This window comes from Vulpes lagopus, chromosome 18 (genome assembly GCF_018345385.1).
Source record: "Vulpes lagopus strain Blue_001 chromosome 18, ASM1834538v1, whole genome shotgun sequence".
Taxonomy (NCBI): Eukaryota; Metazoa; Chordata; class Mammalia; order Carnivora; family Canidae; genus Vulpes; species Vulpes lagopus.
In genome coordinates, this window is record NC_054841.1 from 30,335,359 (window position 1) to 30,349,192 (window position 13,834).

General features: G+C 36.8%; 1 protein-coding gene across 4 annotated transcripts in view; it reads right to left on the reverse strand.

The window, feature by feature from the left end:
* The window catches only part of RNF24 (ring finger protein 24), a 78,797-nt gene that overhangs the window by 18,687 nt on the left and 46,276 nt on the right, over positions 1-13,834 (reverse strand). For all 4 annotated transcript variants that reach the window (XM_041732338.1, XM_041732339.1, XM_041732341.1 and 1 more), the window contains one exon: positions 775-817. In XM_041732338.1, coding sequence (XP_041588272.1) covers positions 775-817 — 43 coding nt within the window. The remainder of the gene's footprint in view (positions 1-774; positions 818-13,834) is intronic.

Below are 13,834 nucleotides of genomic sequence, written 5' to 3' on the forward strand. Positions count from 1 at the left end.
AAAAAAACAAAAACAAAAACAAAAGAACAACTAAGGACAATAAAAATAATTTCATACTTTAGGCCAAAAGAAGATTAAGGAACACCTAGGCCCACTGTTTGGTGTCAGTGGTAAAACATTCATGGATGATGACACATGGAAGAAAAAACAAATTTTACTTGGCCATCAGGAAAAGCTAAGTTTATTCCCTTAAAGAACAAATCAGCAAAGGAATGATAGTACAAAGAGTAGGGGTTAACAGCAATGACACAGTAGTTTGACTTCTGGTGGTATGATGTGAGGTAACATTAGTAGAAAGGAGGAGATGAGATCACTATAATGCAACTGGTCACCTCTGTGGAACTGACATGTCTTCTAATGGAAGAGGTAAAAAATTCATTTAGTGAAATCTCTGAACTCCATTAGATTAACAGTAACTTTAAGGACTATAAGCCATAACATTTCCTTTTGGCAATGTTGTCTAAAGTTCTCTGTTGTTATATTATTATATCATCTGAACTATATATATATACATATATATATATGTATATATATATCAGTTATACATTTATAACTATATAACTATACATATATATATATAACTTCAAACACTTAAGATAGAAAATACTTAAAGTGAAGTTGATCTATTTTGTTTTGCAAACTGGAAGTGAAATGCTAAAACGAACACAAGTAAATCCAGTTCCAGTTTAAAATGAGTGGAAATCTAAGTTCTCATTTTTTGATTAAAAAAAACAAAAAAAACCTATCAAAGCCAATCTGAAATAAATTTCTTACCTGTTTGTAGGCATAAAATTCTTTATGAGCTTGATGTCTTAGCCTAAAAGACAGAAATGAGCAATGCAATATTGAGGTTTCCAATGTAACAATTTGATAAAATTCTTAAACAGATTTTTGAAATTTATATCATTTACAGTTTAAAATCCAAAATCTTTATCCTGAAAAACACCCAAATGACATATCTGTCCACCGTTATGAGAAAGTAGCCAATGAACCATAAAATGTTATGTTATCCAAATGTTAAGTGAAATCTCATTAAAACAAAATCTTAACACAACAAATATATTTTTAAAAATCTTTGTAAAGATTCATCTATTTATGATAGACATAGAGAGGCAGAGACACAGAAGGAGGGAGAAGCAGGCTCCATGCCGGGAGCCCGATGCGGGACTTGATCCCGGGACTCCAGGATCACACCCTGGGCCAAAGGCAGGCGCCAAACTGCAGAGCCACCCAGGGATCCCCAACACAACAAATATTTTAATGAAGAAGCCTCAATTCTATTTATATTGGTGATAGTCTATTTATTTCAATAATATTTAATGTATCACTTTTTAAAAAAATATTTTATTTATTTTATTTATTTACCCATGAGACACACACACACACACACACACACACACACACACACACACACACACACAGAGACAGAGACAGAGATACAGACAGAGGGAGAAGAAGCAGGCTCCATGCAGGGAGCCCAACGCAGGACTCGATCCCAGGTCTCCAGGATTATGCCCCAGACTGAAGGCGGCGCTAAACTGCTGAGCCACCTGGGCTGCCCAATATATCACTTTTTTTAATGAAAAAATTAAGTATAACATCCATCTAGGGGATCCTAGATGGATTGCATAGCAGTGGTACATCTGTTGTACACTTCACATAAATGTATCATTTGATATATACTTTTTTTTTTAAAGATTTTTATTTATTCATAGACAGAGAGAGAGAGAGAGAGGCAGAGACACAGGCTGAGGGAGAAGCAGGCTCCATGCAGGGAACCTGATGCGGGACTCGATCCCGGTCTCCAGGATCACACCCCAGGCTGCAGGCGGCGCCAAACCGCTGCGCCACTGGGGCTGCCCCTTGATATATACTTTTTGTGTTGACTTCTTTTAGCTAACAATTACTTGTGAAATCCATACACATGGTTGCAGTAGTTTCTTTGACATATAGTATTCCAATATATGAATATAAGACTATCCATTCCACTGTTGATGAATATTTAGGTTACTTCCAGTCTGGGGCTATTATAAAGCTGCTACATAAATTCTACATATCTTTTAGTGGACATATAGACTCAATTCAGTCGAGTACATACCTAGTATGTAGAACTGCTAGTTAAAATGCTTGTACTGATTCCTACCTACTCTTAGATGTAATGCACAAGAGCTCTAGCTGTTTCACATCTTTGCCACTATTTGGTAGGATCAGTTAAAAAACTTTAGCCAATCTGGTAAGTTATTCAGTGGTATCTCATTTGTTTTAATTTGAATTTCCCAAATGATGTTTAGAACCCTTTTATATACTTCTTGTCCATTTGGATAACTTCCTTTATAAAATGCCTGTCTTTAAAAAATGAGTTACCTTTTTCTTAATGATTTGTAGGAGTTCTTTATATATATTTAGATATAAGTCTTCTGTTAGGTCTATGTACTGCAATTATCTCCAACTCCTGCTTGCATTTTCATTCTCTTGATGGTATCTTTTTCTTTTCTTTTTTCTTTTTTAAGATTTTATTTATTTCTTCATGAGAAACACAGAGAGAGAGAGAGAGAGAGAGGCAGAGACACAGGCAGAGGGAGGAGTAGGCTCCATGCAGGGAGCCCGACGTGGGACTCGATCCCAGGTCTCCAGGATCACACCCTGGGCGGAAGGCAGCGCCAAACCGCTGAGCCACCCGGGCTGCCTCTTGATGGTATCTTTTGATGAACAGAAGCTTTTAATTTAAATTTAAGTTCAAACTAATTTATAAACTCTTCCAATAATGTCAGTTCTTTTTGTGTCCAGTTGAAGAAATCTTTGCCTACCCCTTGGTTAGGAAGATATTCTCTCATGTATATTATGAAAACAATTGGTTATTTTACTTCTCCCATTTAGGTATCCAACTAAAATTACTTATGATCCATCTGAAATTATTCTTTATATATGATGTGAGGAAGGCGTCAAGATTCTTTTTATCCACATGCAGATTTTCACTTGATTCATTTATTGAAGACTTTATTTTCCCTATTGCATAGCAGTGGTACATCTGTTGTAAATCAGATCCAATATGTGGGCCTGTTTCTAAAGTTTCTATTCTGTTCCATCGGTCTATTTGCCTATTCTTGTATACTGAGTTGAATAGTATCAAAAATTCATGTCTGCTAGAGCCTCAGTGGTTGAGCATCTGCCTTTGGCTCAGGTCATGATCCCAGGGTTCTGGAATCGAGTCTTGCATCGGGCTCCCCATGGGGAGACTGCTTCTCCTTCTGCCTATGTCTCTGCCTCTCTCTGTGTCTCTCACGAATAAATAAAATTTTTTTTTCCAAAGGAAATAGAGTATTTGTAGAGTAGTTAAAATTAGGTCTTACTGGGGTTAGGGGAGACCCTAAATCAAATACAACTGGTGCCTTTAGAAGAAGAGGAGAAAACACACAGAGACACAGAGAAGAAGGCCAGGTAAAGACAGAGACAAACTGAAATCATAAAGGTACCAAAGAACATCAAAGATTTCTGGTAACTACTAAAAACTAGGAAGAGGTGAGAAGGGGGGAGCAAGGCCTGTTGACACCTTGATTTCAAATTTCTAGACTCCAGAACTGTGACATGAAAGTTGTTATTTTTAAGCCACTTGGTTTTGTGGTACTTAGTTACAGCAGCCCTGGGAAATGAATGCACCTGGTATCATTGCCACATTAATTTTTCTCTTAACTTTTATTCTGAAATAATTTTGAACTTAAAGAAAAGCTGCAAAAAAATAGAATTCATCTATATTTTCCTCCCAGCTTTACCAATGTTCACATCTTACACAACCATTGTACAATGATCAAAACCAGGAAATTAATACGGATATATCATTAATACTGTCATAATATTAAATAGGAGACTTCATTTGAATTTCACCAGTTTGTTTTCCCATTAATGTCCTTTTCCTATTTTATTATCCAAGATCCTACCTTTCATGTATTTATGTATCTTTAGCTTCCTCCAATCTCTGACAATTCTTTAGTTTTCCCTTGACTTTCAAGATTTTGACACACTAACCACGATCAACTGGTTATGCTGGTGTCTATTGGGTCTCTCCACCGTAAAAAGTTACTATTTTTCTCTTTGTGACAGATCAGTATCTTGTGGGAGATGCTGAAACTATGCAAATATCCTATTTTTTTTTTGCTCAATCTTTTGCCCACTGACTTTAGCACCCATCTTACTTGTAACAAGAACTGTAGTGTTTGCATGGTGGTGGTTTTACAGTTTCCTAATTCCTTGTACATTTATTGGAATTCTTCTGTGTAGAAGAGATGTCCTTTCTTCCTCATTTATTTTTATCAGTATTATCCCTGTATTTGTTTTAGTCTATGGGTTATAATTCAATATGGTCACATTTGTTTTATTGCTCAAACTGATCTAGGTTTGGCCTTTAGAAGCTCCATCAGGTTGACTCCTGTGTCCTTTCAACATGCCCTCATCTGTTTCCATGCATGTCTTTGGTTACTGGTACCAAAAGGTGTTCCAGGCTCATTTTGTATTTTCCGTGCCCCAGTTGTGGAAAACTACTTCTTCAAAAGAATATTGGCTCCTTTTATTGGAGAATAGTATTTAGAAACCAAGTCCTGGGTCCTAGGTGAATAGCATTCTGTTTTAAGTAGTAGGGCTTTGAAACAAATCTCGGGTCTGGTAGTGTAAGTCACGCTCTGCTCTTAACTACTGTATTGGCTATTCTTGATCCTCTGCACTTCCATATAAATTTCATGAGGTAGTCAGTCTCCACAAAAAAATCTGTTGGGATTATTAACTGAGGTTGTATATAGAATTTATAGATCAGCTATGGAAGAACTGACATCTTTGGAAGACAGTTTCCAACCTATGAACATAATATATTCCTCTATTTATAAGATCTTCTTTAATTTCTCTCTACACAATTTCTTTTTTTTTTTTTCTCTACACAATTTCTATGAAGAACACTTATAATTTTCCATGTTTCTGATTACAACATCCTGAAAGTTGTGAAGTGGTTATCTCGTAATGGTTTTAATTTGCATTTCCTTAATGACCAAGGATGTTGATCTTTCTATGTACTTGTTGGCTATTGGTATATCTTCTTTGGGGGAAATAGTTATTTATTTAAGTCCTTTGTCTTTTTAAAAATTCAGTTGTCTTTTTGTCGACGAATTGTAAAAATTTTCAAAAAATATATTGCTTATTAAAGTCTTATCAGATATATGAATTGGAGGGGCTCCTGGGTGGCTCAGTCAATTAAGTGTCTGCCTTCTATTCATGATTCCAGGACCCTGGGATCAAGCCCCACACTGGGCTTCCTGCTTAGTGGGGTACCTGCTTCTCCCTTTCTTGCTCCCTTGTTTGTGCTCACTCTCTGTCAAATAAATAAATACATAAATAAATAAAATATTTTAAAAAGACATATGAATTGGAAATATTTTTCTCTTCTGTCGGTTATCTTTTTACTTTTCTTTTTTTTTTAAAGATTTGAGAGAGAATGTGCTAGAATTGGGGTAGAGGAAGAAGAGAATCTCAAGTAGACTCCATGCTGAGCAGAGTCGATATGGGGCTCAATCTCATGACCCTGAATTCATGACCTGAGCTGAAATCAAGAGTCAGACACAACTGAACCACCCAGGTGCTCCCTTCATTTTTACTTTCTTGATAACATTATTTGATGCATGAGTGTTTTTAATATTTGTAAATCTTATCTATTTTTCTTTTGTTGCGTGTGCTTTTGATGTCAAATCTAAGTCATTGCCAATCTGAGGTCATTAGGACTTACCTGTTTTATTTTTTTATTTTTTTATTTTTTTTTAATTTATGATAGTCACAGAGAGAGAAAGAGAGGCAGAGACACAGGCGGAGGGAGAAGCAGGCTCCATGCACCGGGAGCCCGATGTGGGATTCGATCCCGGGTCTCCAGGATCGCGCCCTGGGCCAAAGGCAGGCGCCAAACCGCTGCGCCACCCAGGGATCCCCTGTTTTCTTTTTTTAAAGATTTAATTTATTTATTCATGAGAGACACACAAAGAGAGGCAGAGACATAGGCAGAGGGAGAAGTAGGCTTCCTGCAAGGAGTGTGATGAAGGACTCCATCCCAGGACCCTGGGATCACGACCTGAGCCAAAGGCAGATGCTCAACCACTGAGCCACCCAGGTGCTCCAGGACTTACCTTTCCAAGAGTTTTATAGTTTTAGCTCTAATATTTAGGTCGTTGATCTATTTTTGAGTTGATTTTTTAAAAAAGATTTTATTTATTTATTCATGAGAGAGAGAGAGGCAGAGACACAGGCAGAGGGAGAAGCAGGCTCCCTGCAGGGAGACTGATGTGGGACTCGATCCCAGGCCTCCAGGATCACATCCTGAGCTGAAGGCCGACGCTCAACGGCTGAGCCACCCAGGCGTCCCTGAGTTGATTTTTATATAGGATGTGAGGTAGGAGTTCAGCTTCATTCTTTTGCATGTATTACTCAGTTGTCCCATCATTTGTTAAAGAGACTATTCTTTCCCCATGACAAAAGTTAATTTGCCATAGCTGTTTGGGTTTATTTATGGACTCTCAAATCCATTTCATTTTTTTAAATGTCTATTCTTATGCCAGTACCATAATGTTTTGATCACTATAGCTTTGTAGTAAGTTTTGAAATTGAAAAGTGTGAGTCTTCCTCTTTTCTCTTTTTCAATACTGTTTTGGCTATTCAGGGGCCACTGCAGTTCCAAACCAATTGAGGGTCAGTTCTATTTCCACATAAAAGGCTACTGGAATTTTGAGAGGAAGTATACTGGATCTGTAGGTTGCCTAGAGAAGTATTGCCATCTTAATAATATTAAGTTTTCTAATCCATGAACATATAGAACACTTTTCCATTTATTTAAGTCTTTAATTTTTTTCAGCAGTGTTTTGTAGTTTTCAATGTACAAGTCTCGTTCTTCCTTGGTTAATTTTATTCCTAGGAATTTTATTCTTTTGGATGCTATTGTAAATGGGATTGTTTCTTTTATTTTCTTTTCAGATCATTCCTTGCTGGTGTATAGAAACAAAACTGATTTTTGTGTGTTGATTTTGTACTGTGAAAGTTTGCTTAATATGTTAGGTCTAGTTTTTTTGGTGTGTGGGTTCTATGGGATTTGGAATACTAAATAGAATCATGTTATCTACAAAAAGAGATAGTTTTGCTTCCTTCTTTCCAATTATAGGCCTTCTATTTCTTTTTCTTGCCTAACTACTCTAGCCAGAACTCCTAGTGCAATGCTGAATAGCCGTGGTGAAAACAGGCATCTTTGTCTTATTACTGCTCTTACGGGAAAAGCTTTCAGTCTTTCACCATTGAGTAAGACGTTAGTTGTTGGTTTTCATAAATGCTATTTCTTGTGTCAGTTTGATGTATTATATTTTTTCTAGGAAAAAGTCCAATTCAACTAAAAATTCAAAATTATTGGCATAAAGTTGTTCATAATATCCATTTTGATCTTATCTGTAGGATTTGTATACAGTCCTCTTTTTCATTTACTTTTTTAAAGATTTTATTTTATTATTTTATTTTTTTAAAGGTTTTATTTATTTATTCATGAGACACACAGAGAGAGAGAGAGAGAGAGAGAGAGAGAGAGAGAGAGAGGCAGAGACATAGGCAGAGGGAGAAGCAGGCTCCATGCAGGAAGCCTGATGTGGGACCTGATCCTGGGACCCTGGGATCATGTCCCTGGCCAAAGGCAGGCGCCAAACTGCTGAGTCACCCAGGGATCCCCTAAAGATTTTATTTATTTATTTTTATTTTTTTTATTTAAAAAAATTTTTTTTTAAATTTTTATTTATTTATGAGAGAGAGAGAGAGAGAGGGAGGGGCAGAGACACAGGCAGAGGGAGAAGCAGGCTCCATGCACTGGGAGCCCGATGTGGGATTCGATCCCGGGTCTCCAGGATCGCGCCCTGGGCCGAAGGCAGGCGCCAAACCGCTGCGCCACCCAGGGATCCCTAAAGATTTTATTTTTAAGTAATCTCTATTTTCTATGAGGGGACTGAACTCACAACTCTGAGATCAAGACTCACACACTTTACTGACTGAGCCAGCCAGGGGCCCCTTATTTCTGATACTAGTAATTTAGGTTTTTTCTCCTCCTTTTCTTGAACAATCTTTCTGGAGATTCATTAATTTTGTTAATCTTTCCAAAGAATCAGCTTTTGGCTTCAATGATTTTATTATACATTTGTTTTCTAGTCCACTGATTTCTGTACTTTGCTTTTTAATTTTCTTCCTCTACTTTCCTTTGGATTTAATTGGTTTTTTACAGCTCTATTAAAGGAAAACATGTAATTGGTTTTCAGTCTTTGTGTAATATATAATTTTTAAAAGATTTTATTCATTTATTCATGAGAGACACACAGAGAGAGGCAGAGACTGGGAGCCTGATGTGGAACTCGATCCCAGGACCCTGGGACCACAATCTAAGCCAAAGGCAGACACTTTACTACTGAGCCACCCAGGTGCCCCTGTGTAATATATAATTTTAAAACTAAAATTTCTCTTAATTAGGTCAAATTTATTAATCATGTAGTTCAAATCATCTATAATCCTTACTGCTTTTTTTTTTTTTTTTTTGGTCTGCTTATTTTCCAAGAAAAGCATGCAGTACATTTTTATGTAAAGGAATAAAATGAATCCCATCAGAGTTCATTAAAATGAGGCTTGATCTGTGTTTATTTTGCTTATTTGACTCTTTTAATTGGATCTACATATTTTTCCAAAGCATCATTACTTCTAGTCACAGCATGGGCCAATTTGTGCTCACCTTTTTCTTTAATCCATAGTTTATAATTTATCCCTTCTAGGAAATCCAACTTAAATTAACTTCACTGTTCTGATCATTCCTTTACTCCAAGTCCCATTAATTACCTAATATTTATGTTGTATTTGCTATGCATCTAACACCTATCTTTTTGCTATTCCTTCCAGGGAACATACTAATAATAGAGGTTGTGACTTATTTGGTGAAGGAGGCGAGAATGGGGAATAATATTTTTTTCTTATGTAGTTTGTTATCCAGTATTTAAAAGAAAAGCAAAATAGGTGCTGTCTTCACTAAGAAATTCCAGATTCAAAATTAAAACAAAGAAACCAGTTTTAGAATACCCCCAATATGCAAATCTGTCTTGTAAGAGTGATTATGAAATTCTGAAATGGTTATTTTGAAATGAAGCCTGATAAAAATAATTTTTTAAGGTTAAGAGCACATACTCTGGGGTCAGACCCAAATTGGTCTGAGTTTCAGCTTTAACCAACTTTTATGTGTGTGATTGTAAGATAATTATTTAACTTCTGTAAAATAAAGATAATAAAATTACCTGGTTCAACTGCAATGCAGAGCACAGGGTCTAAAGCACAGTAAGTGCTGAATAAATATCGATTTCTAAAGAAGTATCTAAGAGGGTGTGATTAACAATGCTGAAAGCTGGTGAAAATGATAAAACCATGTAGGTTATGGCCACAATAAATCTGTGGTCATCACTCTCAGCTTAGACTCTCCACATTGTCCTCTGATTCCACCTATTCACACTCAGTATCTCAGGCTTCCATGTAGTAGTCATTCAAACACTTGCCACTGTCTTCAAGCTTTATCCTACCACCTCCTTCCATGACATTTTCAACTACTTTAGAGTGAAGGAAAGAGTCTATCAGATATGCAAGCTCTGGCTCCCAGCCCCACATACTACCAAGTCCTTGACTTAATATGGTTAGCATTTTTCGACTTTTAGATGGTACAAAAGTCGTATGTATTCCGTAAAAACCTTACTTAGAATTTTGATCTTTTTCCAGGTTAGCAATATGCTGTCTGATGCTCTCTTGGGATGCTGGGCAGTGGTAGCACCGCAGTTCCCAGTCAGCCACACAATCATGAGGGTAAACAAGCCATTTGTTTACAACCATTCTGTGCATATACAACCTTTTTCAGTTTTCCCTTTCAGTACAGTATTCAATAAATTACATGAGATATTCAACACTTTATTATAAAATAGGCTTTGTGTTAGATGATTTTGCCTAATTGTAAGCTACCTTAAGTGTTCTGAGCATGTTTAAGGTAGGCTAGGCTAAGTTATAGTATTCAGTAGGTTAGATATACTAAATGCATTTTTGACTTATGATATTCTCAATTTATCACGAGTTTATTGGGATGTAATCCCATCATAAGCTGAGGAAGACCTGTACACATATATTGTCTACTACAATTATTTTCATCTCTGTCTTAAGAAGGTACTCTCCTGCTTAGACCTAATACCACTATAACTTTTATGTGGGTCTCTTCTCACCTCCACGGTTCATTCCTTCTCACAAATCCTCCACAACTAGCTCATTCTCCTTAATATTATATCTATTTACAAATATGCCCAAATCTCTTAAAACAAAGACCAAAATACTCCCTTGATTCTACAGCATACCACACCCCTACCCTACCCAACCTCATTTTTTCTCAGCCAAGATTCCTTAGAGAGGAGGTCATATTTCTTGTATCCATTTTCACCTGCTGGTCAGGCTTTGCCCCATTACAGCCCACCTTTCATCACCCCTATATCCATGCTACTGAAACTTTTCTAACTAAAATTATAGATGCAAATCTAATTATCAAATGTAATGGGAACTTTTCAATTCTTCTCTTACTGGACATCCCTGGGAGCAGTTGACATAACTGATTCAATCCACTGAAACCCTACTTGTGGGGTACTGTTTCATGATTTTCTTCCTATCTTCTGCTGTCCCCTCTGAGTCTCTTCTTTGGGCTCTTCTTAAATATCAACGTTTCCCTGGAAACCATGTTATTTCACTATACACATTCTCTCTAGGACTCTCCTGACCTCGACCTCAACCTCATTACATGACCCCCTATTTCCAGACCAGACTTCTTATAAGCTTGAGACTTATTTATCCAACTGTATACTAAATATTTTGACTGTTACACAGAAAACTCAGTCCTCTCATATCTAAAATGGAATTTATCATCTTTCCACCCCAAACTTTCCTATCCATTTTCTATCTCTAGACTGCTACCCAGCTCCCTAAACCAGAAGTCCAGGAAAAATTCTAAGCACATCTTTTCCTGTCCATCATTAAAATCTGGTCACCAGGGCAGCCCCGGTGGCGCAGCGGTTTGGCGCCGCCTGCAGCCCGGGATTTGATCCTGGAGACCCGGGATTGAGTCCCACATTGGGCTTCCTGCATGGAGCCTGCTTCTCCCTCTGCCTGTGTCTCTGCCTCTCTCTCGCTCTCTCTGAATGAATAAATAAATAAATTTAAAAAAAAATCTGGTCACCCAATTCTGTTCATTTTCACCTCCCAAATATTACAACCATCCATAACACTCTCTCTAGCTCTATTGTCATTATCTTGATTCAAGACCTTATAATTTCTATTAGGTAACTCATAGCCTTCCCCCTAATTTTAGTTTATATTTTTATCAAAATTACATATGCACAAATTTTTTTTCATATGCACAAATTTCAAAGTCATATATAGTTCTACAAAATTAGTAACAAAAAAATCAGCCCTCTACCCTTTCTTTTATTTATTTATTTTTTAATATTTTATGTATTTATTTGAGAGAGAGAGATAACACAAGCAAGTACGAGGGGCAGAGGGAGAGGGAGAAGCAGACTCCTTGCTGAGCAGGGAGCCCGATGCAGGGCTCAATCCCAGGACCCTGGAATCATGACCCCAGTGAAAGGCAGATGCTTAACCAACTGAGCCACCCACGTGTCCCTGCCCTATCTCTTTTTTATTTTTTATTTATTTATTTATTTACTTTTTAAACTTTTATTTATTTATTCATAGACACACAGAGAGAGAGGCAGAGGGAGAAGCAGGCTCCACGCAGGGAGCACGATGTGGGACTCGATCCTGGGTCTCCAGGATCACACCCCAGGCTGCAGGCGGCACCAAACCGCTGTGCCACCCGGGCTGCCCTGCCCTATCTCTTTTAGCTCACTATTTTGATGTTTATTTCCATGTTTCTAAATACCTTTCTTGTGTTGTTTCTTGATTTTTTTACTTTTATGCATATCTAATAACTTCCTACTAGGGACACCATTCTTTGATTTACCCAACAGACATTTATTAAGTACCAAAGGCACTGCACTGTTTGGGATACAGTAAACAGAATAGACAAATATTTACTGGGGCAGAGAAATAGATAACAGACTATTACATGATTCATTATAAAATAGTATCATTGCTAGGAAGTTAAGATGCCCTCCTTTTGTGTTTTCGTAGTGATCTATTCATAACCCTATCATAGGCAGCAGATTCTATTATACAGTATTGTGTAAGATTGTGGTTGGTGGTGGGTGTCTTGTTCAGACCCAATTCCTGTGTTCCTCCTAAGGTTCTGATGAATCTGGTGTGTCTAGAGGGATCTCTGCCTAAGAACAGAAGAGCCCCCCTTGGAAAGGTGCTAGAGAGCTTAAGTTATGTTAAAAAATGGGCTAGGATCATTTTAAAGGAGCTGAATTTATGAATTTCTAAATTAATTGCAAATGACTTGTTAAATCCAAAAATCCAAATTTAACATAGGAAAGGTTAAAAGTTAACAAACTGGGATCATCAGAAAGGAAAAGTTCCTTACATCATGATTTAATTTTCAAAATGGTACCACTGACTTGTAAATGAAGTTTAGAAATGTTTGAACATGACTTGTTTCTCTGATAAGGCAAGAAAATTTTATTTTGGTGTTGCAGATCCCTATTTACTTGCTCTGTTAGCTAAATAATAAAGCATACAGAAAGGATGAAAAGAAGTATACTGATAATGTATGAAAACAAATGTTATCAATTTTTCCTTTCTCTTTACCTATTTGCCTGATTATTAAAAGAAATACAATGAAGTAAAATGGTGTTTCACAACTGATTTCTTAAAAAATTTACTCAGAATCACAATAGGTATATTAGTGTTTTTCTTAAAACAAGAAGATTAAAGGCTTAATTAAATCTTTGACATAGTAATAAAAACTGTATTATGAGCTAGTTTAGAATATTTTATATACATAAAACCCTTTTTTGGGGATCCCTGGATGGTTCAGCGGTTTAGCACCTGCCTTTGGCCCAGTAGTAATCCTGGGGTCCTGGGATCGGGTCCCTCGTCGGGCTCCTGAGATGGAGCCTACTTCTCCCTCTGCCTGTGTCTCTGCCCCACCCTAAGTCTATCATGAATAAATAATTAATCAAAAAAAATAAAACCCTTTCTTTAATGATTCTTTAAAATATTTTGTTACATTTTTGTGATTTTTATCATCTTTTAAAATATAATTTGGTTTCAAATATTAAATTCACAGATTTCTTAGTTAAAAACCACTATTTGTAGGGCAATTACCAAAAAATTTAATAGGTCTGAGAAAAGGAACAAAAAGAATCAGCAGTTCTCTGCTTTCTTCCTCACAGAAAATATTTTAAGGCTGTGAGGTCCTATTTTTGCTATGGCTAATTCCCTAATTTAAAAAAATGCTGAATATTTACATAGCATTTATCAAACTTATTTTTGTTTTGTTTTTTTTAATAAATTTATTTTTTATTGGTGTTCAATTTACCAACATACAGAATAACACCCAGTGCTCATCCCATCAAGTGCCCCCCTCAGTGCCCATCACCCATTCACCCCCACCCCCCGCCCTCCTCCCCTTCCACCACCCCTAGTTCATTTCCCAGAGTTAGGAGTCTTTATGTTCTGTCTCCCTTTCTGATATTTCCCACACATTTCTTCTCCCTTCCCTTATATTTCCTTTCACTATTATTATTATTATTTTTTTTAAATTTTTTATTTATTTATGATAGTCACAGAGAGAGAGAGAGAGGCAGAGACACAGGCGGAG